General features: G+C 27.0%; 1 protein-coding gene across 2 annotated transcripts in view; it reads left to right on the top strand.

The window, feature by feature from the left end:
* The window catches only part of LOC126899809 (homeobox protein aristaless-like), a 41259-nt gene that overhangs the window by 9614 nt on the left and 5888 nt on the right, over positions 1 to 25757 (top strand). The window contains exons 1-3 of one of the 2 annotated variants that reach the window (XM_050675032.1): positions 21363 to 21492; positions 22243 to 22582; positions 23398 to 23443. In XM_050675032.1, coding sequence (XP_050530989.1) covers positions 21480 to 21492; positions 22243 to 22582; positions 23398 to 23443 — 399 coding nt within the window. In that variant the 5' untranslated portion in view covers positions 21363 to 21479. Of the gene's footprint in view, positions 1 to 21362; positions 21493 to 22242; positions 22583 to 23397; positions 23444 to 25757 lie in introns of those variants that run through there. The other variant, XM_050675031.1, reaches the window with a different exon arrangement.

The following is a 25757-nucleotide window of genomic DNA, read 5'->3' as shown; positions in this document are numbered from 1 at the left end:
AGGTAAATGAACCGTAAATGTGTTGTATTTTTTCCGTCACGCCAAACGTATCTGATAAGTAATTACTTTATTGCTTGTACTGTTTCCAATAGCCAACCCTTACTCGGGAGGCCGTGGACGGCGGCAAGCAATGGTATACACAAACTTACCAGCGTGTGCTCGCGCGCGCGACAATTGAACCGGCAATATTGTGTCGCTGCACCGCGTACACACCGTTTTCATAATGTGCTTACTTCCTAGGCATCACCTGTCTTCCTGTCCCTCTCCCGTTATTAGAGGGGTAACCGGAAAACCATTGCTGATCACTAATGATGATTTGACTACTGGAAATTATGAATAAACTTAAATAGGAATAAACTAGTGAACCGTGAAAGACGGCGATGGTGCGCTGTAGTCGTTACCGTATAACCGTAACGTACTGTGTTCATCCTCGTAAAATAATCAGGTTGTGATATTCCAGTCAAAACAAGATATAAGAACATTAAAATTGTTTAAATAACATCCGAAATATTTTATTTATTTGTTTGTATATCATGAATGGTCTTTTTATTAAACATTCTTCACGATAACAATTAATATTACAAAAAAAAATAGAAAAATAAATAAATATCATTAAATAATATGAGCACTATCTCCATTAAATCCATATTGAATAAGCTGTAAAAAAAAAAAAAAAATTAAATACGTTAAATTTAAGAATTAAAAGTAGATCTAAGGGTAGAAAAAATATTATTTTTAAAACGATCACGAAATGTATAAAAAAAAAATCACAATACAAATAAACTAGTTGGGTTAGTGTCAAAGCTCTAATGAAAGAAGATACAGCTGCTACATTAATTTAAAATTTAGAAACATAAATATTGAATTCTGGTAAAATGAACAAAGGTCAGAAATTCACACAGTAGTAGTAGTTGAGGGCAATCAAATCTAAAATTTATAACGTCGTAATGAACATAATTTCTGCTAATTTACGCCTGAATTCACATGTATCAAGGCCAATTGAGTCCGCTACTAATGTAAAATTAATCACTGGAAATAGTTAGTTTCATCTTAAAAGCTACTATTTTTAAAAATTTATATTAAACGTTAAATTTCGAAGTATGGGCTGTGTAGTTGGGAAACCAAATAAAAGAATTTTTTAAAAAGTTATGGTAGTTTTAACTACCAAAATAACATTGATTTTTTACACGAAAATTACATTTTTTGTTCAATTTTATGCACATAGAAGATAGGTCGTCGGGACAAATTTTGTTTAGCTTATAGTACATTATGTAAGCTTTAATTTAACATATCTTTAAAAAACGCAGTATTCAGGAACATTTTTAAAAGTTAAGTTGAAAAAGTTCTACTTATTATACGTATGTTTCAAGTTTTAACCCCCCCCCCTGTATAAGGGGAAATTGTCCAATTTAAATAAAAAATATGACAAATAAAAGAAGTATGTATAATGTGTTTACGAAAAAAAAAACTGTATAAATCCATACATTTTTTAAAAAGTTATAACAATGTAAAGTTGAAAATATTAATATAAAAATAGCATTTTTTTAGCTAGGGCAGCCGTTTGCACGTAGAAGATAAGTCCTAGGGACAATTTTTTTTTGAATTTATAGTACGTAAATTTAGCTTTAATTTTACATATATTTAAAGGACTTAGTATTTCCACAACATTTACAAAATTTATGGTGAAAAAGTTGAGTTTTGTAAAAAAGTTGCTATTTTGAATCCCCTCTAGTGGGCAGGTAAAGGGTCAGATTTTCAAAAATATTATATCAAATAAAAGGAAATTACTTAAGGTTTCAATATAAAAAAAAATTATTTTCATTTGTTGTTTTTTCAATAAATTATAGCAATTTTATAGAAAAAAAAATGTCGAAATTTACCGATTTTAGAAATCGTAATTTTTTAAAGGACTTCCACCATTTAAGGTGAACGAAGGGAAAAAATTTTAGTTTTTGTGGATAATGTCTACTAGATAAGATTTGTGATCTTTGACGTATCGTCAAGAAAATTTTTTTCACTGAAAGCTGAGAAAAAGTTGTGACAGACTCAAAAAAATTAATAAACACATCATGGTAAAATTAATACTTTTTCAACTTTGAAAATTCAAATTGATATATTTAAAATAAATTGTCTTCGTTAATTTTACAAATGAAATTTGGATCAGTGTAAATAGTTGTAATATTAATGACTATCCTAATATTAAATTCATTGTAGCAGTGTAAATTCGAAACAAAGCTAAAAATTAAAAAAAATATTTGTTTTATGAGTTGCATGTATCTGGATGTTTATAATAATCAATTGATTATGACATAACTTTGTTAATGGAAGTTAACACATTCAGGTTCATTGGGTATGGACTTTAAATTTTTAATAAACATTTTATTACTGTTATTTAGTAAAATTACATGTTAAGTTGTTTTAAAAATTCAAATTGATATATTTAAAATAAATTGTCTTCGTTAATTTTACAAATGAAATTTGGATCAGTGTAAATAGCTATAATATTAATGACTATCCTAATACTAAATTTAAACCCCTCGTGACTATTCGACTTACAAGAATAAGATTCTCATAATTAACAACATTTTTTAAAGAATTTAAACACCATAATATTCAAGATGAAATGTATAATAAGTTATAGTATTAATTTTATACTTTTCGTTTGTTCTGTAATGTTTTATAGTTTGTATAAATTATACCGTTATCCAAGTCCTAAACCACCAAGTTTGTTTGAATAGTAATTATATTCTTCTGAATTATTTTAATCACTGATAACTTCAATGAGACGTACGAATGAGGAATCGTGTGTACTCAAATGTTACCCATTTATTTGTCTGCGGTAATTTAACGCGTGAGTTTTGATTTTTTTCTTTACGTATTTCAGTCCCAATTAGATAAATGGGCGTTGGTAAATAGATACTAATAAGCATACCAATTACAGCGATTCTCATACTTTCAGTGCGATACCTTTAATCGCGCCTAATCGATACCAGTATTGTGCACACAACGTGTCTTAAGTACACTTTCAAGTTAGTGTATTACACATTTTGAATTATAGCAACAAGAGGCGTCGTGTACCACGTGCGGCGTCGCCATAGCTGGCTGCGGTTTTTTAAACCCGAGCACGGGCAGATGATAATGACCACCATTGATCGTGAAATATCTAGGAATGTCATGAGAGGTGCCGGTGAACGACTGGATGATCGAATTTTACGGTTCTTGCGGTTTGAAAAATATAATATTATTATAAATTGTACGCTGTATTTTATATGTAATGATATTGCGTTCATGAAATGTGTACAAAGTACGTCTACGTTTTTATTACAGTTCGTTATTTACATCCGATACCATTATTATAATTATAACACTACAAGGAAAAAAGTGTAGTCATTATACACTCTAATATCAATATGGACAAACCATAAACACGTGTTGACTAATGTTTAAGTAGAATTAAATGATTTACACGAACTTGCCTCGAAAACGGTATTTTACTATTAGGGTCGTTTCTAAATAAATAAAATCACCAAAAAAAATTACATCCAAATTATTTTTATTTCGAACAATAAAAGTATTTAACTATCAATAAAATCAATATGAACGAACCATTGAAGTCGGACAGTAGGCGACTTTAATGACACAAAATCAATTTAATTGATATTATTCATGTCGAAAAACGAATTTGAATAATTACAGTAATCGTTTAGTTTTGCGCAAAACAAATTTTAGTAGTTTGCATGAATTTTGAAGTTATGACGATTTTTTTTTTAATTTTTCAAATGATATTTTTACGGGTCAAATAACTACGGTTGTAAAATGATTGGATAGGAAAGTGAAAAAAGTACTCTATTAACAGCTACATTATATAATTAGAGTTTCATAAACGAACCAATTTGTAGAATATTATCCTCAGCATAGGTTTATTCTTTTTACACTGACATCCTATAATTGGATACAAAGGTACAGAGTCGTAGCGTAGTCGGTCTCCACGGTATCATTATAATTTGATTAAAAAAAAAATGAAGTCTGTTCTTTAGTAATAATTCCCGAGATATAATTTTGTTATTGTGTGCCACGCCAAATAATAGGGTTTACGCAGACAGAGTGTTTTGAATTATTTAGAGAATATTATGTTCTTGGCTAGATGTATCAATGTACACTAGTGTATTACAAATGCACTTGTAATACATACAGAGATGTGCCATGTATTGATTCCTTAGGTGACTTTAAATTGGTCACAATATCAGTTTATGACCTGTTGGTGAGTCATAACTTTTTAGTCTTTCTTAATCTTTAGTAAAATATGCAAAGTTTCAATATACATGTGTTAATTCTTCATTTTATGTATTATTTACTTCAAATTAAAATTTAAAGAAAATAAAGGATCTTTAAACATTTAAAAATTTTTTTGGTGTTTCATTATTGGGTTGTATCATACATTTTAAAAATATGGTTGAACTTATTAATCGTATTTTATTTATTTTTGGATATTTTCTATAATAGGATGAAGTTTAAAGCTATTATGTTGGTTATATTACGAATTTTCCTGTATCCAACAGATAGTGACGTATTCATGATTGTTTAATGGGGAGAAAGCTAACACCGAAGAATTTTTTAATGAGTGAGATTTAACGAACAATGAACAATGTCAGCGCTAGGTTTAGCGGAGTCTTAACCAGGAGTGTGGGGTTGAGATGTGATAGACCATCCCCAGTAAAAATTATACGGTAAAGATCCGATTTTGAGGGAGTAGTAATAATTTTTTGGTTTATAATCCAAATAAACCACTGCAGCTTTGTTATATGTGGGAACCTGGAGGACACATATATCTAGCTCGCCCTGATCTTAGATACACCCAGAGAAAAACATCGATCTATATAATAAATTCATTGTTCAATTTTGATAAATATGTCATTACTATTGAACCTATAATATATTTATCAATATGATATATTTTTTTCTTGTCTTGATCAATAATTATTTATGAGAATAGTTATTTTGTTCGTATTAATAAAACATTATCATAAACCCTTGATAAAATTTCTCTATCAAAATTGATTGAGCTTTTTCTTTGGGTGTACGCTTATGTAAACAAAAAATTGTTTTTTTTTATTTATTGGGTTTTATTGCACCCAATATTGAAAATAGTAGATGGATATTGATTGGCTCTGTCGGTTTGGATATTTGTATTTTTATTTGTCTTTTATAAGTCTTGTAGCGTTTAAGGTTATTAAATACGACTTTCATTAATAACAACTTATCAATGAAAGTCGTATTGCAAGAATTTCATTGTAATTCAAATTAAATCTCAGGACGTGTACTTAAATTTAGTTGCGTACACTTATCTTACAATACAATATATCTTCGTCTAGATAGTATTTATCTGTAAATGTGTCATTGGTCGTTTCTTGTACAATATTATATCCTATCGTTCCATATTCCCATCATTGGATACTATAATAATTCTCATTACGATATCACACAACGTTAAATTATTACATAATATTTTGTTTTGCCCTAAAAAAACAATAGCAATAGTTATATTGCAGGTATATGACGGTCTCCCCAGTTAATTGCTGTGGTTGTATGTAATGTATACATCAAAGCTATAATTTAATGTCTCATCTTCGTAACATACACATAGCCATTGTCGTACTATGGGATGTACTCGTAATGTCTGGTAACAATCATTGACTTCGATTTATATTCGTCATTATCGTATTTTATTTTAACGTATGGTGTCGACTAAATGTAGAGATCGTCGCCTGTTAAATGTGATCCATGATTTCTTTTATAAATAGATGTATTATTAAGAAATTCATTAAGATTTTTTATCTTAAGTCGATGATACATAATCTTCAATGAAATAAGTTGTGATGAATAATATTTTAGCTGTTTGGTTAATTTTTTTAAAAACTTTCAACATTTTTTTCTTTAGAAAAAAACCCTGTTAACTAGGGTTATTTGTTAGGAAATATTTACAGTTTTACTATTAAATGATAAGGTATAGATTTTTTTTAATAAAATTAATTATATTATACAGTCTTAAACAAATTTTATAGTTTTCAATAGTGATAGAGGATTTGGCTTGAGAATTTTTCATAAAGTTGTTTTTTTGGTGTTTAAATCTTTGATTTAAAATTTTTAATGTTTTACTTGCGTAATGAACAATTTATCTATAAAAAAAATTATAAAATAAAAAGCATTTTTCTAAGATACAAACTATTTTGTACCCTTTAAAAACATGGGACGTAAATAAACGAATAATAAAATAATTGGGATGGATTTTTTGCCGAAAGATGTAACTAGTTTTTAGCAACTTACGCCATTTTATTCTATAAAAAATGTATTTTGCTCCAAACTAAACTCTATCATAAATATAATTTGGACCTGATTTTATATAAATACAGAAATAAATAAAATATTTATTTTAACCGTAAAATCATAATGTTATATAATATCTATATAAATGATCTATTCATATTTATTTCTTAACATATCCTCTTGACTACAAATGTTAAGTGATTGACGGACATATTCGGCTTGATCTATATATATATATTTACTTGATATTGTAAACCACGGATTTAAATGATAAGGTTGTGCTGTAAATATGTAGTTATGATAGAAAATTATCATACAAACATATAATTATAATATGAATTATTATATAAACATATAATTATGATATGAATTATCATATAAATATATAATTATGATAATTGATAATTATTTTTTTAATGTCTCTGATACTTCGATTATAGGATTTCAATATTAATTAGGCATTTTTTTGGTGTTTTTTAATTGAAATTATAGATACAATATTTAAAATTATAAAAACTTTTAGAAGAGCATATGATTTACTGTGATATAATTTACTTCTAATGTTTTGCAATGTAGTTTATGAATTTAATATTATTTCTTTAAAATATTGTAAAATATTAAGTAGGTCAAAAATGACCAAAAATGTCAGTTAAATTGGGTACATTCCAATATTAATATAATACAATAAGAAAAAATTTATTAAAAAAATTATATTTTATTTAAACAATAATTTATAAATCTTCTTCTTCGTCGCCTTAATCCCATCTATTTGGGGTCGGCCACAACAATAATTTATAAATAATGTATAATAATATAATAACAGTGTAATCTTCATAATGTATAATATATTCTTGTTTTTTATACGTTCTTATTGTTTTTGTTATAAAACTAAAATAGTACTAATAATAATAACAATGCTTTAGTATTCACTTTTTCTAATCGGGAAGTCGATTACAAAGTTTCTTTTTCATTTCAACACTATTATTTTCATAGCTTTTTAAGATTTTAAAAATACATTTAGAATTTTTTTTGACTAAGTAATTAAAAAAAAATTCAAGATTAATGTTATTTTTTATATTTAATCGTTGTTTCGACACACTAAAGATAATATTCCGTGTCTTCAGGAATATCCTACAATAAGACCTTTATTCTTGATAATCATATTATTACTTATTAGATCGATACCTAAAAAATATTGTTATTTTCAATGTGGTTAAGTCACAGCCAAGGTAGAGCATCGGCTGTTGTTATCTAAAAAAGCAATCAATGTTTTATTTGTAGTCGATTTATTAAATCACAATTTTGACCACTCATGGTTACGACAGGTGCTGGTTCTATTTAATAAAGACTGCTTACACCTAATATAGGTATGGCTGACGGTTGCTAGCTGTAGTATAATAATACTCTAGTGACAATTTCACACCTGATTATTACCACAGTGTACCATATTAAATTCGAAGCCAACCATTCGACACAACCGTCTTGTTAATTGGAAAATACTTTTACAAAATGGCTGAGTCATTAGTCTTATATCAAGAATCCCTTCAACGGTTATTATATTTTTATTGTAATAATATTATATATATTTTTTCTTTTTAACGACAACAATGAATATAGTGCACCTACATAATATACTGCACCGCCAGGTAGTGAGTATCAAATAATAAAAATAATCGACGTTACGTGCCTTCTTTCTCTATAGTGTTGCCGATTCCCACTCTTGTTAATCGCAGATATCAATTCTCCTAGTTAAACTGGAAAATTTAGCGTTTCATTTTCATCTATTTAAACCAACCCGATAAAATTGCGAAAAATACATATCATTATCAAGTATTTTTTTATTTTACTTTATCAATACCAAGTATTTTGCAGTATATGGAGAGTCTTAGAAAACTAATGTGTTTCATGATATTTGGCCTCGTAGTATTAATTACATTAAAATGAGAATAACTTCCGAAGTACTGGTCCAAAAGTTGTTTTCGACCAGCGATTTTCATTAAAGATTATTGTCAATTTTATAAGATAGTTAAATATGTATGTTGCCATTTGAAAAAATAAAGTTGACACCCCTTTAAGTTATAAGGTATAATTCTAAAAAGTCATTATTAGCTGGATAAATCAAGAAATATATTAACTAAAAGAAATCAAATATTTTTTTTTCCAATATTGTATTTATTTTGCGAGTAAAAGTGTGGTTTATGATAAACCGATTACTCTGTATACTGTGATTTTTCAAAATTCCTTCAATTTTTACAAGCTAATCTACTCCTGCATAAATAATAAAATAACCTCAAATTATTACAGAACCTCCACCATGTTTCACAGTTGGAAAAATATACTGGGGTTAGTACCTTTCATTGTCTTTTTGACGAATATATTATCGCGGTGTGTCCCAAAAAGTTCTTTGATTTGTTACTCCACAACAATGATTTCCACTCATCAATTGTCTAGTAAACATGATTTACAGAAAAATTAAGTACTTTTTTTAATTAGCTGGTCGAAGGAGAGGGTTTTTGACAAATATTTGTCCAATCATGCTTTTATATCAAAGTTGTCGTTTGGATATTGTTAAAGAAATTGGTGAATACAAAAAATTATTTTAGTATATCGACTTTGCTAAATATGTGAACTTTGTTATAAACTCAGATAATTTTTTTGGTAATATTTACGCCAATTTCTCGGTAACTTACTATTGATCTTTGTACAGTACCCAACTACACTTTCAATAATTCAGCAATATCAACTTGATATAAATTACTTCGTTTTGCAAAATAATAATTTAATTTCACATTTGAATGTCATTCTCTCAATATTTAATTTTATGTATTTATGAGATTTAATATATGTTATACACAAAAAAGTATTTGATTGTGCATTGTATAATTATATTTTTTTTACTTAAATTTTTCGTAGGTACTAATTTTTTAAAATATTTTTCCCAAAGTTGTTAGATATTTTCGGTTAAAATAAATTTTTATTAAACTTTTAACTATGTTAACTTGGTAAACAAAATATCTTTTTATAACTTTTAACTATTAAAATTGTTTTTTATTATTTGAAATATGTTATTTTTGAGAGAGTAAAAAGGCATAATTTAATGTTTCTATTTTATTATTATTAGATAATTAAGATTTTTGCAAATTTGTTTGAATTATAATTTCAATACGTTTTGCTAAATATATAATTTGAAATTTACTTATTTTTAAACACTACTTTTATTTTAAAAGTATTAATAAATTACAAAATAAATTAATTAAAAAACTTTCACTATTTTAGGTTTTTGTTCACAATTTCTGTAATATTCTGTGGTATTTTAAAAGAATTTTAATAAATATCTGGTATTTATACTCATCACTATTTGATTCTTACTATCTACATAACGAGGCATTTCTGACTGATCTAGTTTATTAAATTTTTATTTTATAAGATAAATTTTTTTTTTCTTTTAAATTGCTTTCAAAAAAAAAAAAATGTGACAAAAATTGCTTGTTATTAAGTTATTGAACTTCTCAGCATTCATTTAATTTAGATATAAAATTATGGAGGCTGCATATTAATAATAAATTTATTTCGTCTGGTTTGTATACTTTTTTTTATTTTCAACAAAATTCAACTTGATTACTTCATACATTAAATTCTTATTTTATATTGAAAATAAAACCAGTAACTTAAATCAAGAAAAAAAATTTAATATTACTACATTTATATTGAGTTTTTAATTTATAATTTACATACTTCCATATGATTAAAATTAAATTATAAGTTCAGACAAATAAAAAAACATTTTTTATTTGTATTAAATTGTTTTCTTCTTCTTAAATTTTAATTAAATATACATGATTTTTTTTTTATAAATTAAAGGAATTTGAAATATAAGCGCTTCATTTCAGAACTTATGTGATATTAGGCAGGGCTGTGTTATCCTAGGTAATGAAGCATTTGCTCCAGGTCATAAAAAAACAGAATACTAAAAAAATTACATGTGTGCAATCATTTTTTTCTTATGACTTTATTTAGTAATGAGTTTTTTTTTAATTTAAATGGTTTTAATTTTAAAATTTTATTAATGAAAAAAAATTAAATGGTTTTAGTGAAGAACTGAGGAAGTGGTAGACACATAAATTTAAACATCTACTTCAAATTCAATTTGCTTAACAAAGGCTCATTTTTTCATAATCAAATACAAAGTATCTATAAAAATAACAATTATTTAGAATATAATGATTAATTTCGTAATATTTATTTATTAGAAAATAAACTCTATTCACTACATTACTTTTAAAAATAACTTGAATAGATGGCACAAGTTTTTTTTTTTAATAATAAAGAGTTAATAATTTTTATTTATTCATCTGTTAATTGTTATTATGAAGTTAATATAAGTATAATTGAACCCAATCTAAGGGAGAAATTGATTTTACAATAGACGTAAGAAGTTATGCGCCCATCATGTATACCTTAGTTTTTTTTACATTTATATCAAAATGTTAATTTGAGAAGTATGATTTTGTTAATTTCTTTTTGTGTATTTATTATTTTTATTGCAACAATTTTGAAAAGTTGAAATTAAAATAATTTCAGTAAACTTGTGTTACTTATTGGAATAATTTTTAAAGAAATAATTGAATAACAGTGAAATATCCTATAATGTTAAAGTGGGGAGAAGGGAGTAGATCCGGTGAAAATGGCAAAAATTAGAGGCAACGTGCCGACAAACGGTATCATACAACATTAATATCGGTTCTGTCGTTATTAAATAATAGTAATAATAATAATAATAATAAAATTACTAGCTGCGTGGGTATTATCTGGGTGTTTGATCTGAGCGACCAGTCATTTCCGGTTTGCCTGGTACACTACACGCACTCGTGAAGGGACTAGGACTCACCGATTAGGAAGACTACGATGACAGGGTGGGCCCGAAAACAATATAATGATAATTGTTACCTTCATTTGTGTGTGCTTACCGACTGATCACATCCCGACAGTGGCGGTGGCGTCGATGCCAACACCAAACTCAACCGTGTTATTATGGTATAAATTTATATATGCGTATAGGCAATATGTTTATATTGTTGTATGTATATATATTGTTTATAATAATGATATTATGAGACCAGCGTAGACACTGTACTTAAAGTACCAAAATAGTGAGTAGAGTATTGTATGTATGTTTTTATTTATTAACAGTAGTCATTTTGTGGCGATAGGAAAGGTAGTTGATTTCATTTCATTTTTCCGTTTCCGTGCTCATAGGTAATTTGTCACTCAATTATTTTTTGTTATGTGAAATCAACGTTATTTTTCACTTTTCCAAATCATAACCGACTCGACGCTGTCGCCATTATAATAATCGTTACTCATATTTTTACATTTCTAACGGCATGTATTGATGGACTAATTTATATTCAGTGCGGTGCGCGGAAGTCGACGCATAACGTTTAAAAAATTAATAAGATACTAAAAAGAAAACCTTGCCCGTGAGTAGTACATACATAATATAATTTAAACCTATTTTTAATAATCTTTAACCGTTTTAAACTTAATTTAGTTTTTCTATAGATTGCCATGATTAGTATTTTTTGACCATTAAATTCAGATGGGTACCGGTTATTGAACGGCACAACACCACTATTGTTGTTACACGTGTGAACGTTTTAATTTTCCTATACCACTTTTGACGGTTTATTACAATAATTATAAACGTGGTCCTTTGTGATACAAGAAAGTAACAACACGTTGAAGATATTATTTTTCATATTAATTTCGATGGCGTCCAGTGGTTTATTCTGCCATGTAGATGGATAATGCTATTTCGAACGGTTACAACTAATTTCATTTTGATTTACATAATTACATTACGCCGAGTCTCCTTCCGTTCATTTTTTTCATTATTTATATCGTGTTCAACAAAATAATTATAACACGGTTGACGGTGGCTTAGTAAGTAGGCAGTAGGAACTATGAATTTTTCAAGACTCATCGACTTGGATTTTCTGGTTCATCAACCGCCGTCGTGTGTCGAACATGGAAATATGTTGCCGTCGAAAATGAAATTAGTTTTTCTACACGTTTGGTAGCATACAGTTACAGAAATGTATATTAGTCATTTCTTATTAGTCGGGTCAAAATATTTATGTAAATAAAATATATTAATAATAATTTTGGTGTGGAGTAATATCCTATTAAAAAATAACCCTGGTGCGTTAATGGGTATTTGTCGTACCTTAAACTCTACGGGTAACTACCACGGCCTCCTCCTCTGCTTATCGATATTATGTTTGTTCATTAATAGTCTAATATATTATCGAATTATATAATTATATTATAATACATTGCCTGCACTCAACGTGTGTACCCCGCATCCACCATAAATAAGGAATTTTTCTATTAATATTTAATCGCATATTTCGCCGCTCGGTAACCACCAGAACCGGTTTACAATGTTATATTTGTACACACACGCTGTACCCTCTCCGTCCACTGCTACCACCTCTACCAACACCGCCTTCGCCGCTACCCGTCTATTAAAATTACACTTCTAATATGTTGCTGTAAGAAAATAATAACATACACTCTACATATTATAATGCTACGTAATTGGATTATTATATTAGTAGTTATAACAGACTACGATGATCTCGTACTAACTTGCATTTGGGAAGCTCATACCCGGCAGTCTCTGAACGGCTTAATACCTATCTTAAATTATAATCGTACATCTCCTCCTCATTGACCACCGTCGTTTTTATAATTACATTATAGATTGTATTATCGGTTAACGAATAGCTAATTTGCCGGCCGAGAACTTCGTCCTAATAACAATATTATCTCCTCCTGCACATTACTCGAAAAACCGCAGCAACGGTTAATCTCCATACTCGTTCGCTCATTAATTGCTTCTACTCGTATAATTAATAGATGATAAGTGTAAATTTCGTTCTATTATTAAATGAAAACATGACATTAGTAAATAGCATATAAATTGACCGTATAACGTCTAATTTCTAACACAAATCTCTAGTTTGGAAGTTTCTCTTTTTTTTCCTAACTCGATCGGTTTTGTACGTACTGATAACTTTTAAATGTTGAACATTTTTATTTTTCATTTTATCTTCATGAACATTTTAAATTTAACGGTAGTATTTAAAAAAGACCTTGTCCTTCAATTAGACGATTTCAAATTAAACTAATGAAATCGTTCTTATAATTTTGTTATTTAATTTTTTACTCTATTATTGTGATGATTCAGCTGAAGAGAGCCAACATAAAGGTGACAAAATTACCCTCCGTGAATAATTACAGCATTATGCATTATANTCTCTTTTTTTTCCTAACTCGATCGGTTTTGTACGTACTGATAACTTTTAAATGTTGAACATTTTTATTTTTCATTTTATCTTATCTTCATGAACATTTTAAATTTAACGGTAGTATTTAAAAAAGACCTTGTCCTTCAATTAAACGATTTCAAATTAAACTAATGAAATCGTTCTTATAATTTTGTTATTTAATTTTTTACTCTATTATCGTGATGATTCAGTTGAAGAGAGCCAACATAAAGGTGACAAAATTACCCTCCGTGAATAATTACAGCATTATGCATTATGGCTGGGTATTACAAGTAGTATAACAATTATAATTATTTAAATAACATGGTACCACGTATCAGTGTTGTTAACTATGATACAACTACAAAATCAAATTAAGTCGAATACTGTCAACTAATAATTAAAATATTCCTATATCGCAGACCAAAATATTGTGTCTCCGGTAAATTAATGTAAAAATATTGTTTTAATTTTACCTTAAATATACATTTTCTGTGGCGACCATCCGTTGTACGCAACCGTTTCCTGCTTATACTATGTCTAGTGCACAGAGTAATTGGTTTAGTTGTAATTATCAAACACATGATTATCGTGTTTTTTTTTTTTACACTAGGGACACTAAATCTAGTTCGAATTCAGAGACAGTAATGTTTATTTGAATATCTTTAAACCATATTATTTTAAAAATTTTACACTCCATCAAATCTACCGAATCCTCTTTGAAGGTTTATATAGCAGCTATTTAAAACTATTGATTGGTCAATTACTTGCAAAAATTAAGTATCAATACTGATAATAATATATTTTCAACATTTGTTCAAGGATAACCAATCTGAGCGTTTAAATATATTAATAGCGTTAAAAAATTAACATTTTGTCAATAGAGTTGATCAATAAAACATATTTTACTTATGAATATGATTTCGTTTTATAATAAAGAATATATTATTAAAATCACGTTCAATTGTAAGTGTTGTAGTAGAAGAGCATTCTGTTCATTATTGTAATATTCCCTGTAGTCATTTTAGGAAATTAATGTTAACATAATAATAATTGGTCATTTCCCTGATACGCAGCCGAAAGGTTAGGTACTTATAACCTGTCACGCAGTGTACTCTGTTCCAGCGAGGCTGTATATTTTTGTAAGGTTTATTTTTCGGTTCTTAAATTAATTAAAAAGTGGAGTCTGACGTTGATCGTACGACATACAAATTCGATTTAATAACAAAAATTGTATAACAAAGTGTACATGACTACATGTCGGCGCAGCGGCAGTATTTACATTAAAAAATCGAGGTTATTTATTATTTAATTATGTTAATGATTAAGAACATTAAATAAGTATTCAAGTTTTTCTTAATACTTACTTCAATCGCTAATGGTTTAATTTTCCCAAAAAGACGGATATCTTTTATTTTTTTTTTTATAGAAAGATCATGTAAAAAAATTAACAAAAATATTTGTTGGGCAAAGAAATGTAATAATACATTAATTACAAATTGCTGGGTATCAAATCGTTTTACAAGTATTGAGTTATTTAAGGTTCCTTTACCTCTTTTTATTCAATATATCTGTAGGTATAAATTATCTGTACAGCAGGGTTGCAAAATTATTTTAATGAATGTTTAATACACGTGTTTTAAGGAGGCAGTTGGATTTTAAGCGTAAACATATTAAAAGTTTTAAACTAGAATAGAGAACGAAATTAAAAATAAAATGTTATTAATATTATAATATATTATCATTTTTAAAACTGATTTTTTTTTTTGGAATTCATAACTATTGTGTGATCATAAAAATATATTAATAATATTATTATAAGTTACTTGTTAAAACTTTTAATCATAATAACTTATGTTTAATGATATCTATACACAAGATCTTATGTAAGATATACTTTTGTAAAGTACATATTGTAAAAAATAAAAGTATTATTTGTATTGTTTGTTGATATAATTTGTATAAATTTCATTATTTAATAGTTTCACTTTTTATTATTAAATTAGTTTAGCTTAACTATACACGCATAACTATAATAAATAAATATTTAAATAAATACCTTAAAGTTCTATGATAATGAAGGTTTTTAATTTTTATCTGTTCTTTCTTAAGTGATTAAGTTTAAAATATCTTGGCGAATTATATTCAGGAAATTTTTTAATGTGCTAAAAATCTGAAATTTTATTAGTTTATTTAACATTCTCTTCTAATATTCTATTATTTAATATTTAACAAATAATTTTAAACATAACTTTTTTTTTTGACGGTAAATCAAACTGTTTAAAACAGTTTTTCTTTTTACCACTGATATCCGACACATTAAGATTCTTTTTTCACTAATTTTATTAACACCCACGATTCTTTGTGAATACTATTTGATTTTAGTTAAAATAATTATTTTTTACTGGTATATCTAGCGCCAGATTTACGAGATACAATGTTTTGAAGTAAAATAAATATTTGGGCATATTTAAGAAGAGATTGATAGTTATAAATAAAGAGCTTATCAAATTTAAACAGTTAAAAATATACTAATTATAAAAAAAGTGAATTTTGTTATATATGGGTTTGTTTAGGATTACACAGTCTAAAAGAAATATGTTGTATTTTATTTCAAAATTAAGTTTATTTTTAATAGTTCATTCATAACATAACTTATATTATAACTCAATCAAAAAGATCTCGCATGAAAAAAATTGAATGTTTTTTAGTGTTGTTATTTTATTTTTTTAGTTATAATTGAGCGAATGAAATTGGAAATTTACTTCTCTAAAAAGCACGTAAAACAGGATTGAATTATGACTTCAATTATTGTGTATTGCAATACTTTGGTTTAACGTTAAACTGAAAAACATGAACCCTTTACGGTTATTTCTTAATAATACTCGACTGCTGATAACAGCAAATGTGCTATGACAAAGAAATGCTTTTAGTATTCCAATTCTAGTTGATAACTGGCGCCCAATATGCCACCTATGGCGACAGTGGCGGCTTACTTATTAATTAATATTACTCTCCTATCCGTGTAATACACGTATGGTAATAAAATTACGAACCCACGTTTTCCATTCCATTCCGTATGTCTTGTAAAATTATTGTCGGTCTTCTTTATGGTATAATATGGTTAAGTCAATTGTGGGTTGATTTTTATGACGAGTGATAAACACGCGTTGATAGTCTGAAATTATTTGAGTGTTTTTAAACTATTTATAAGTGTATTAGTTCAGTAATTTGATTTAATTAACTGCTAAATCCAAGAATAAAGGTATACTTCATTAACTATTGATAAAAACTTTCACAGTTCTCGTTAAATTTTATTTTGTTGAGAGTAAAAAAAATTAAGATTCTGTACTTTTTTGTCTGGAGAACAAGACATACATTAAAATGAAGGACCCCTGTTGTGTCCAAAGCGGTGTTAGGTTAACAAAATTGAAGTATTTTGCTAATTATTTGCCAAGGTATCTTATACGATTTATTCAGTTACAGTAATAAGCAATAACATTATTATTATTTTATTGTTCTCCGAGACGCCGACACGTTATTACTGTACCAAGTTTATACGTAATGGAAATTAGTTATTGTTGGTTTAAATAGGTTCTATGTGTTCGGATCGTAAATTATTCACTCAAGTACCTTACTCGTAAGATTAGTACATTATTGATTTATACTAATGTGAATTACCTTAACATTTTTAGTCGTTTATCATGGACAATTTTTATTATGACAATGTTGACCAGACAATTGTTTTAGTTTAATAGTTTCAGTAAAAATTGTTTTTTAATTACATTACCACTAAATAATTAACTTCATAACTTATAAGTGCACTTAGTTTAAGAAAATCTAATAAATTTTATAATTATTAATTTTCACAAAATTTATACATTTATTTATTTAGATGTATAAAATTGAATACGTAGAATTTCAACATTTGAAACATTTTAATAATATATTTATATATTATTATTATTATTAATAAATTATAAATAAATAAAGACTTATTATCATTTAAATTATAACTAAAATGTTCCATTTTATTTACATTTTTATATAAATGTTTCTAAACTAATATAATGATCAGAAATTTAGAAAAAATAAGTCATAATTTTAATCACAAGTTTTTACTATTATGTTTTATATATGTCCATTAAACAAATAACTTGTAAGTTATTCGATACATGATGATGGTAAAAAAGTTAGAGGGAAAAAATTCCGATAACATTTTTTTTTGTACAACATAAATTAAAAAAATTTGAATTTGAAAAAGAAACGATGAATATCAATACTAAAAATGTAAAATATCGATATTTTTTGCTCGTCCCTGTGGAACGCCACGTTGAGTTTTCTTCTCATCGTCGAACTGCGACGTTGAGAATGTACTCGACCGATCACGAACATATGACATGTGCGGACACAACGAACAGACGTCGCACCAGCACACCGTCGCCATCGACGCTCATGACTTTTGACGTTCGATGATCATACTAGCACCACTTCACCGACGCAAGGGACACATAGTGTATTGAAATTCATAATAATTAGAAAAAAATGTATTATATCTAAAATAATATAGAATAAGGTGGGGGTAATATTATGAGGTTAGGCTTTTATGATTTTTCCTGCCTTCTGCGAATGAATTTTAAGTCTGAAATTTTCATTAGTATTTTTTCAATATCTTATTCAATACCATAATTTTTTTTTTCATTCTAACTAAAAATTATAGCTTTTCCCAAAAATTGCTGTTTTATTATCTTTTCTTAATTATGGGTTAAGATGACGAAAACGATTCATAAACTTTGAGACCATCACAAAATACCAATACCAACTTTTTTGTTGCTCAAAATTTCATTAAAAATCGCTTAATATGAATTTTTAAACATAGCTAAAATTAACTTGCATACACGTATGGCTCAGAGGGAGCTGAGAATTAATAATAGAAAAAATAAATATCACATCATGGTAAAACCAATACATTTATCAGCTTCAAATCGAAGATGAAAAAATTCTTACCTTAAGGACCACTCTTTTTATGTTAAAATAACTTAGTTTTGTATCTATAATATTTAAAATATTATAATATTTTTTACTCTAATTATATTAAAAAATACTCTATGCAATAATTGTGGTCTTTTTTTTAGATAGGTTTAAAGAAAATTTTAGTTATTTTTTTTTGGACGATAGTTGGAAAGAACATTTTTTAGAGTTCTACAATATGTACTGCATTTAGTTTTAGTCTACTTTATGGTATTAGACGAGATATTTTATTCGGGCTTCATTGACCAGCAGTCCACTCCTTCTGGTGTGTCTACGATGACTAGACCAGCATTGACCAAATCCAATAAACATTTTTGGTATAATTCGAAGAGTCTATCATTCGTCCAAATATCCAAACCGAAAAAGTATTGAACTGTGTTCATTATGACGTCGATGTGTACGGCACGGCTATCACCAAAGTGTGTCAATAGTATTTCTGTTATACGACGTGTATCATCGTCGTACTCGATCGTATTACCGCCTTCATCGACGGTAATCATGATATTTGGTACCTCTGAGAATTGCTATGTTTATAATAACACAACCAAAAAGATTTTAGCCAGATATGATAACATTTCTTGTGTAATTTAGATGGTTAGTTTTGATATTGGTCTATCTAAAGACAGAAAAAACTGATATCTCTTATAACTTAGTTCATTACTTCAATAAATTTAGTCAACGATGTGATAAGAATTTATAAAGTTTCTATTGCTTTTTATGATACTACAATCTGATAAATAATTAAATAAACAATAACTATAATTTCTATATCTTTTATTCTGAAGCCATAATTTAGCCGAGGTTATGTATGTCGGTTTTAAAGAAAGTTGAGTTATGAAAATAAGGTTTTCAAATTTTAATGTAATGTTTCACTTAAGGGAGTTTTTATTTTAAGCTGTAAGAATTTATAAAAAGTGCATCTAGGAATAATTTGAGGTAAGTAAAATTAATAGGGAATCTGCAAAGTAGGGATGAGACATTTTTGATTAATATCTAACAGTGATTAAAAGCTCTGTCGTAAAACGCTCCAATACATTATGAAACAATTAAAAAAAAAATTTAACAAAACGATCTAAGATTACACGATTTTCGGCTTTATAGTCCCTTTACTTATAGAAGACACTTGTCGTAACGTCTTTCTTTTTAGCTTGGATACGAAGCTGAGAAGGTATTAATTTTACTATGATGTGTTTTTTTTGTGTCTGTGAACGCTCAATTTCAGCTCTCGCTGGACCGATTTTGATGAACAATACGTTAAAAGATCACAAATCGTATCTAGTCGAAGACATTACCCTTAAATATTGAATAAAAATCCCTGGTTCCCGTATATGTGAGAAATCTCCAAAAAAATTACAAATTTAAAAATCACTAATTTTCGAAAAATGTTCAATTTTTTTTACTTAAAACTGCCATAACTTTATCAAAAATGACCAAATCAATATAATTTTTTTATAGATGCATAATGTCTTTACCTATCATTTAGAACATTTTTTTTATAAACCTGACTCTTTACCACCTGCCCACAGGGGGAATTCAAAATGACAACTTTTTCAACTTAACTTTTGAAAGTGTTCCGGAAATACTAACACTTTTAAATATATCTTAAAATTAAGCTTATGTAATATAATTTATTATGGAAAAAAAATGTCTGACTTTATTTTGTCTTTATGTTGAAAATGGCTACCGTATGCTATTTTTGTGTTAAAATTTTTGATTTTGTATTTTATTTTATTTTAAGTTACTTAAAAAAATTTTGAGTTCGAAAAAAATATTTAACTCATTTGATTTTTATCTCATTTAGATTCAATAACTTTATTGAATATCAAGGACGCCATCACTGTAGTCTCTCCTCGTTTGAAGAAATATCTTACTCGTATTAAAGTTTTTTTACAATGTGATTTTTTTTTTATGTCTTTTATCTATTTTCTTAACCCTCCCTTGTCCAACTTTTTTTAACGATACATCAAATGATCGCAACCATTATCTAGTTAAAGATATACCCTCATAAATTAAAAAAAAGTTTAATAAGAAGCATTTTTTATGATGGTGATTATAATTTTAAATAATATAAATTTTCTTTCAGAATAACTTTTCTGAAGAAATTTTATCCGTTATCTAATAAGCTGCCTTCATTAAGTTCACTATCTGTTATTACAAATCTTCCCTCGTATGTATAATTGAGTAGTTAAATAACTGTCTATAAAAAATGAGAAATTATATATGAATTGCACAATTACATATAAATTGCAAAATTATCAATTTTGCAATTTTCACGAGAAGGCCAATTCTTTGATCGATATTCACTATAGTGTGATGAGAAATTGTGCTAGAAGTTGAACTTCTAGACATAGGATATGGAGATAATTATTTAATATCTGTTATTGTTAATGCTAGGAAACAAGGTTGTAAGAATATGAATTAATTTTGAGCAGTCAGAATTCCTTCTATATCTACATCTTCATTGTAGTAAAAATATGATGCAATTTTAATGCAATTAAGAAAAATAGTATATTTAGTTCTGAAAAAAATAGGATAAATTTATATAGTTCCCTTTAAACAAATTATTATATAAATATTACAAAAACATAATAAATGATCTTTCATTCCTTATCACAACATTATTGGTCATCTTATTTTAAATATTAAGTTTTTATTAAGGTTTATTAAGGTTTTCAAAAAATAGTTCACCACGTTTAAACTGAACACACGAAATATTCAAATGCGGATGAAAAGTATCAACAGTAATCCAACCATAAAAAGTGCGACATATGATAAATAATAACAACATTAAAAATGCATATCAAAGGTGAATTTTTATGGAATGATTTCTAAGTTTGAACTAACTATCATGTTTCTATAAATGTAAATAAGGTAAAATGAAAAAAAAAATGATAATTTTTTTAATGGACATTTTGTGTTGAAAAACCATAATTTTATAAATGCTCAAATTGTGGCTAAAATATTGACCGTAGAATAAAACTAAGAGTATATTCATAATTAGCGCCAAAAAATTATAAGAAACAAAAATAAATAATATAAATATTTCATGACCAAATTTTATCGATTAATTAAAGTGTCGTAATTAAAATCATTCTAATATTTAATTTTTAATAGAAAGTATAACAAAAATATTCAATAATTTAATTAATTAAAAAATATAATTATTATTCATTTTTTTGTAACAGTAATAAAATTTCAATTTTAATTTTAAAATTAAATTTTTTAATAATATTTATCTTATGTGCTCATTAGGTGTAGAAGTTTGAAAAAATACAATACATAATATTAATATTAATACATATATTATATAATACAATTAGAATATCCGTATCAATTATTTTATTATTTGATTAAAAACTTTTAAACGTCCTGAGCTCAAAGTAACTATTGAAAATAAATTTGACATAAGTAACAAAAATAAACTTATTCGAAGTTTATTTAAGTTCATTAATGTATAACAATTAATATGTATACCTTTATAACAAAATATTAATAAAAATTAACGAAATTTCGAATTTGACTTATTTAATTGAAAAATGTTATATTATGTTAATAGATCATAACGTCATGCGAGAATCGCCTGAGGTCTATGGTCGAAATAGTTTGCAAAACGGAGCTGTTGACGGAATTGATCAACAGCAGAGGCATTCGTTATCTATTGGTTATGACGAGAGCCTTATGTACCAAAGACGCCAACAAACCAGCACGCCAAGCACACTAAATGGGGGTGGTAGTGTTGGCGATGAAGACGATTGCGGGGGCGGTGATCTGGACGACTTTAGTGGCGGAGCACCTAAACGCAAACAGCGGCGTTACCGGACGACGTTTACTAGTTTTCAGTTGGACGAATTGGAAAAAGCATTTGGAAGAACACATTACCCGGATGTGTTTACCAGGTACTTGTTGAAGTTTATTCATCAATAGGAAAATAATTTCAAGTCGAACGACAAATAATAGATAAATTTAAAATTTTCAACTACTCGTCAAACTAAAATTATAAATTATTTGTTAAATTTTTTTAATGAATTTACAAATTAATTTTGATAGCTTGATTTTTTTTATGGATTTCCCTTTTATTTGTTCTGTAATGGGTTCTTATGTATACATTTTGTGATTAGAAATTTATATCTAAATGAGACTACTGCAAGTTGTTTATCGATTAATAACCTTTAGCTATACTCGTCGTACACTTATAATTAATATGCTATTAATATTCTGTATTTTTAACATGAAATGTTATATAGCTTCTATTTCTTCTTTAATTATAGCATAATATAATTAAAAATTGAAATCTTAATTTATAAATTTATTATTTGCTAAATTTATGAGTACTTATGATATCATTAAACAAAGGTAAAAATGGAGTTTGTTTTCATAAAGTAGATCTATGTAATCATTTAAATCTACATTTCTTCATTTTTTAAACACGTCTTGAATATTGTAATCTTTGTAGACATTTAAATGTTTCGATTAAAATATATTTGTCTATAAACATGATGTTGCACGTATTATAATGACCTCTTGTTAAATATACAGCCAATCGAAATTTGGGATGAAAAAAATGAAAAGGAAGCGTATTTTATGTATATATATATATATATATATATGACACCTAAAAATTCACAGACTTGAAATTTTCTTAAATCAATGAATTTATTATTACTTAAAATTTTATCATGAATATAACGTATTTTGGTATATTTTATTACAGGGAAGAACTTGCATCTAAAATAGGACTCACTGAAGCACGAATACAGGTGAGCCATATAATAAATATACAAATCTTTTGATATTTCTAGATTAAACAGTACGAAAAGTTAATATTAATAAACAATAGTATTTAACGAATCCTTTTAAATTTAAAGAATTATAATTTAATAACCATCTATAAATCATAGGTAACCGTAAATTAAGAAATGTTCATGTCATAGTACTGTAGAAATGCTTGTACACTTCTAAATTATGAAATATTGAATAGCTAAATTATTATTATTTTTTTAAAGATTTTCATTTAAATTACACTGAACTTATTATGAGTCCAGCACTGAAGATTTTTATATTAGTATAATATTTATGACTTTCGCGTGCAGGTATAATTTATTGAAAGATTCTCAATATTTATATAAAGTTTACTTTGACGGCGGTAGAACATAAACAAATAATGAATTGTGTTTATATTTGTTTCATCTGCTAATTGGCTGCCAACATATAGATGCATTTATCATTTTGTATTTACCCAAGTTTCTTTCCACCTGTTAGTGGCGCCCCGGACCATTATCGAATTAACAATAACCAGTTGGAGATGACAGATAAAATAATTTATTATCATTACCTCACCGAGATAGATATTATAATAGCAATCATATAATAATTTTCAATGGCGGCGGCTAAATATCAAAGACCCGAGGTTCTTTACTATATCCAAATAAGAGTTAGCGTCAAGGAAACATAACATGGATAGTTTCAATTAAAATTTAAATGTTAGTCGTGGTATTATTTAAATGAAAGTTCTTTTTTTTAATATATAAATTAATTTTATTATTGTATAATAAATTATTTATACTTTGTGGCGCTTACAAGGTAATATATTTTCTTCTCGACGAGTAGTAAAAAATGGCATAGCGTTTTAAATATATTCAATTATGTATGTATAAAGGATTTCAAGCTTTCATTTAAAACGGCTATAATAGGAAAGTTCTTTTTATGGAGAATTCTGAACTTATCACAAAATGTTAAAAACTTTAGTGGCGCATTTAAAATAAAGTATTTTTAAATTGCATAATCATTTAGTATTGTAATTTTTTCAGAGAATATATACAAAAATTATAAAGTAGTTAATACTTTTATGGCAAACTAGTATAAAAATTGAAGGGCTGTACACAAAACTTTTTAGATCATAATTTGTTGTTAATTATGAATGAATGGTCTGCAAAAAATTGTCATCAGAGTCAAAAATACATATCTATTATTCAATTTTTCGTGCTAATTTCAAATTATCAATTATATGTTTTCCATCACCAATAATTTTTGATATTATTACTAATTAGTTAAAAACTAAAGGACATAACTATAAGGAAATTGTATCATCTATTTAAACACCAAGAGTTACAAAGAAATTATTCATATTTTTTTTGAAATTACTTATTACGATAAAAAAATATTAAAAACACAATAAAATTGTGTTTTAAATGTTTACAGATTTTAATTATTAATATTTTAAAAATAATCAGTGCAAATATTATTTTTAACCTATTTTTTGGTTTTTTAAAGTTGATTTTTTGTTAGCTTATTGGGTCTATTACTTAATTCGTGCGTTTTTTTTTTCAAAATTTGAATGTTTATTTAAGAAAAACATGTACAATAATGTTATTCAAAGTATTGCCCATCCGTAGTTATAACTTTTTCCTATCTTTCTGGATATTTGTGGATTCGATCCCACAAATGATGAATTCCAATTTTTGATATCTTCAATTTTGGTGAAGGGTTTTCCAAAAAGGGCATTCTGCATCGATCAGAACAAATGATAGTTAGAAGGGGCAATGTCTGGGCTATAAGGCGGGTGAGGCAAAACACCCCAGCCGCTGTTTTCTAAATAGTTTTTAACCCGTCTTACAACATGAGGCCAAGCGTTGTCATGATGGAAAATTATTGCCTCGTGTTTGGTTTCATATTCCAGGCGTTTTTCGGCGACTGCTTTCTTCAAGCGAACCAATTGTGTTCAGTAGAGGTTCCCTGTAATCGTTTGGTACGATTTCAACAGCTCATAATACAGCACACCTTTCTGATCCCACCAAATACAGAGCATTACCTTAGCGCGATGGATATTCGACTTTGCCGTTGATTTGGCTGGTTAGCCAGGTTTCACATATGACTTTTTGTGCTTGGGATTGTCGTAGTAGATCTATTTTTCATCACCAGTCAAAATTTTTTTTAAATATAAATGTCAAAGAAAATTTTTTTGACAGATTTTTAAAAATAATAATTTTTTTTAGCTTCGATGCGAAGCGGAGAAGGTATTAATTTTACTATGATGTGTTTTTTTTTTTTTTTTTTTTTTTTTTTTTTTTTTTT

Source organism: Daktulosphaira vitifoliae, unplaced genomic scaffold, assembly GCF_025091365.1.
Source record: "Daktulosphaira vitifoliae isolate Bord-2020 unplaced genomic scaffold, ASM2509136v1 Scaffold_2, whole genome shotgun sequence".
Classification (NCBI taxonomy): Eukaryota; Metazoa; Arthropoda; class Insecta; order Hemiptera; family Phylloxeridae; genus Daktulosphaira; species Daktulosphaira vitifoliae.
The sequence above is the reverse complement of the archived record's forward strand: the minus strand, read 5'-3'. Positions and strand labels throughout refer to the sequence as shown.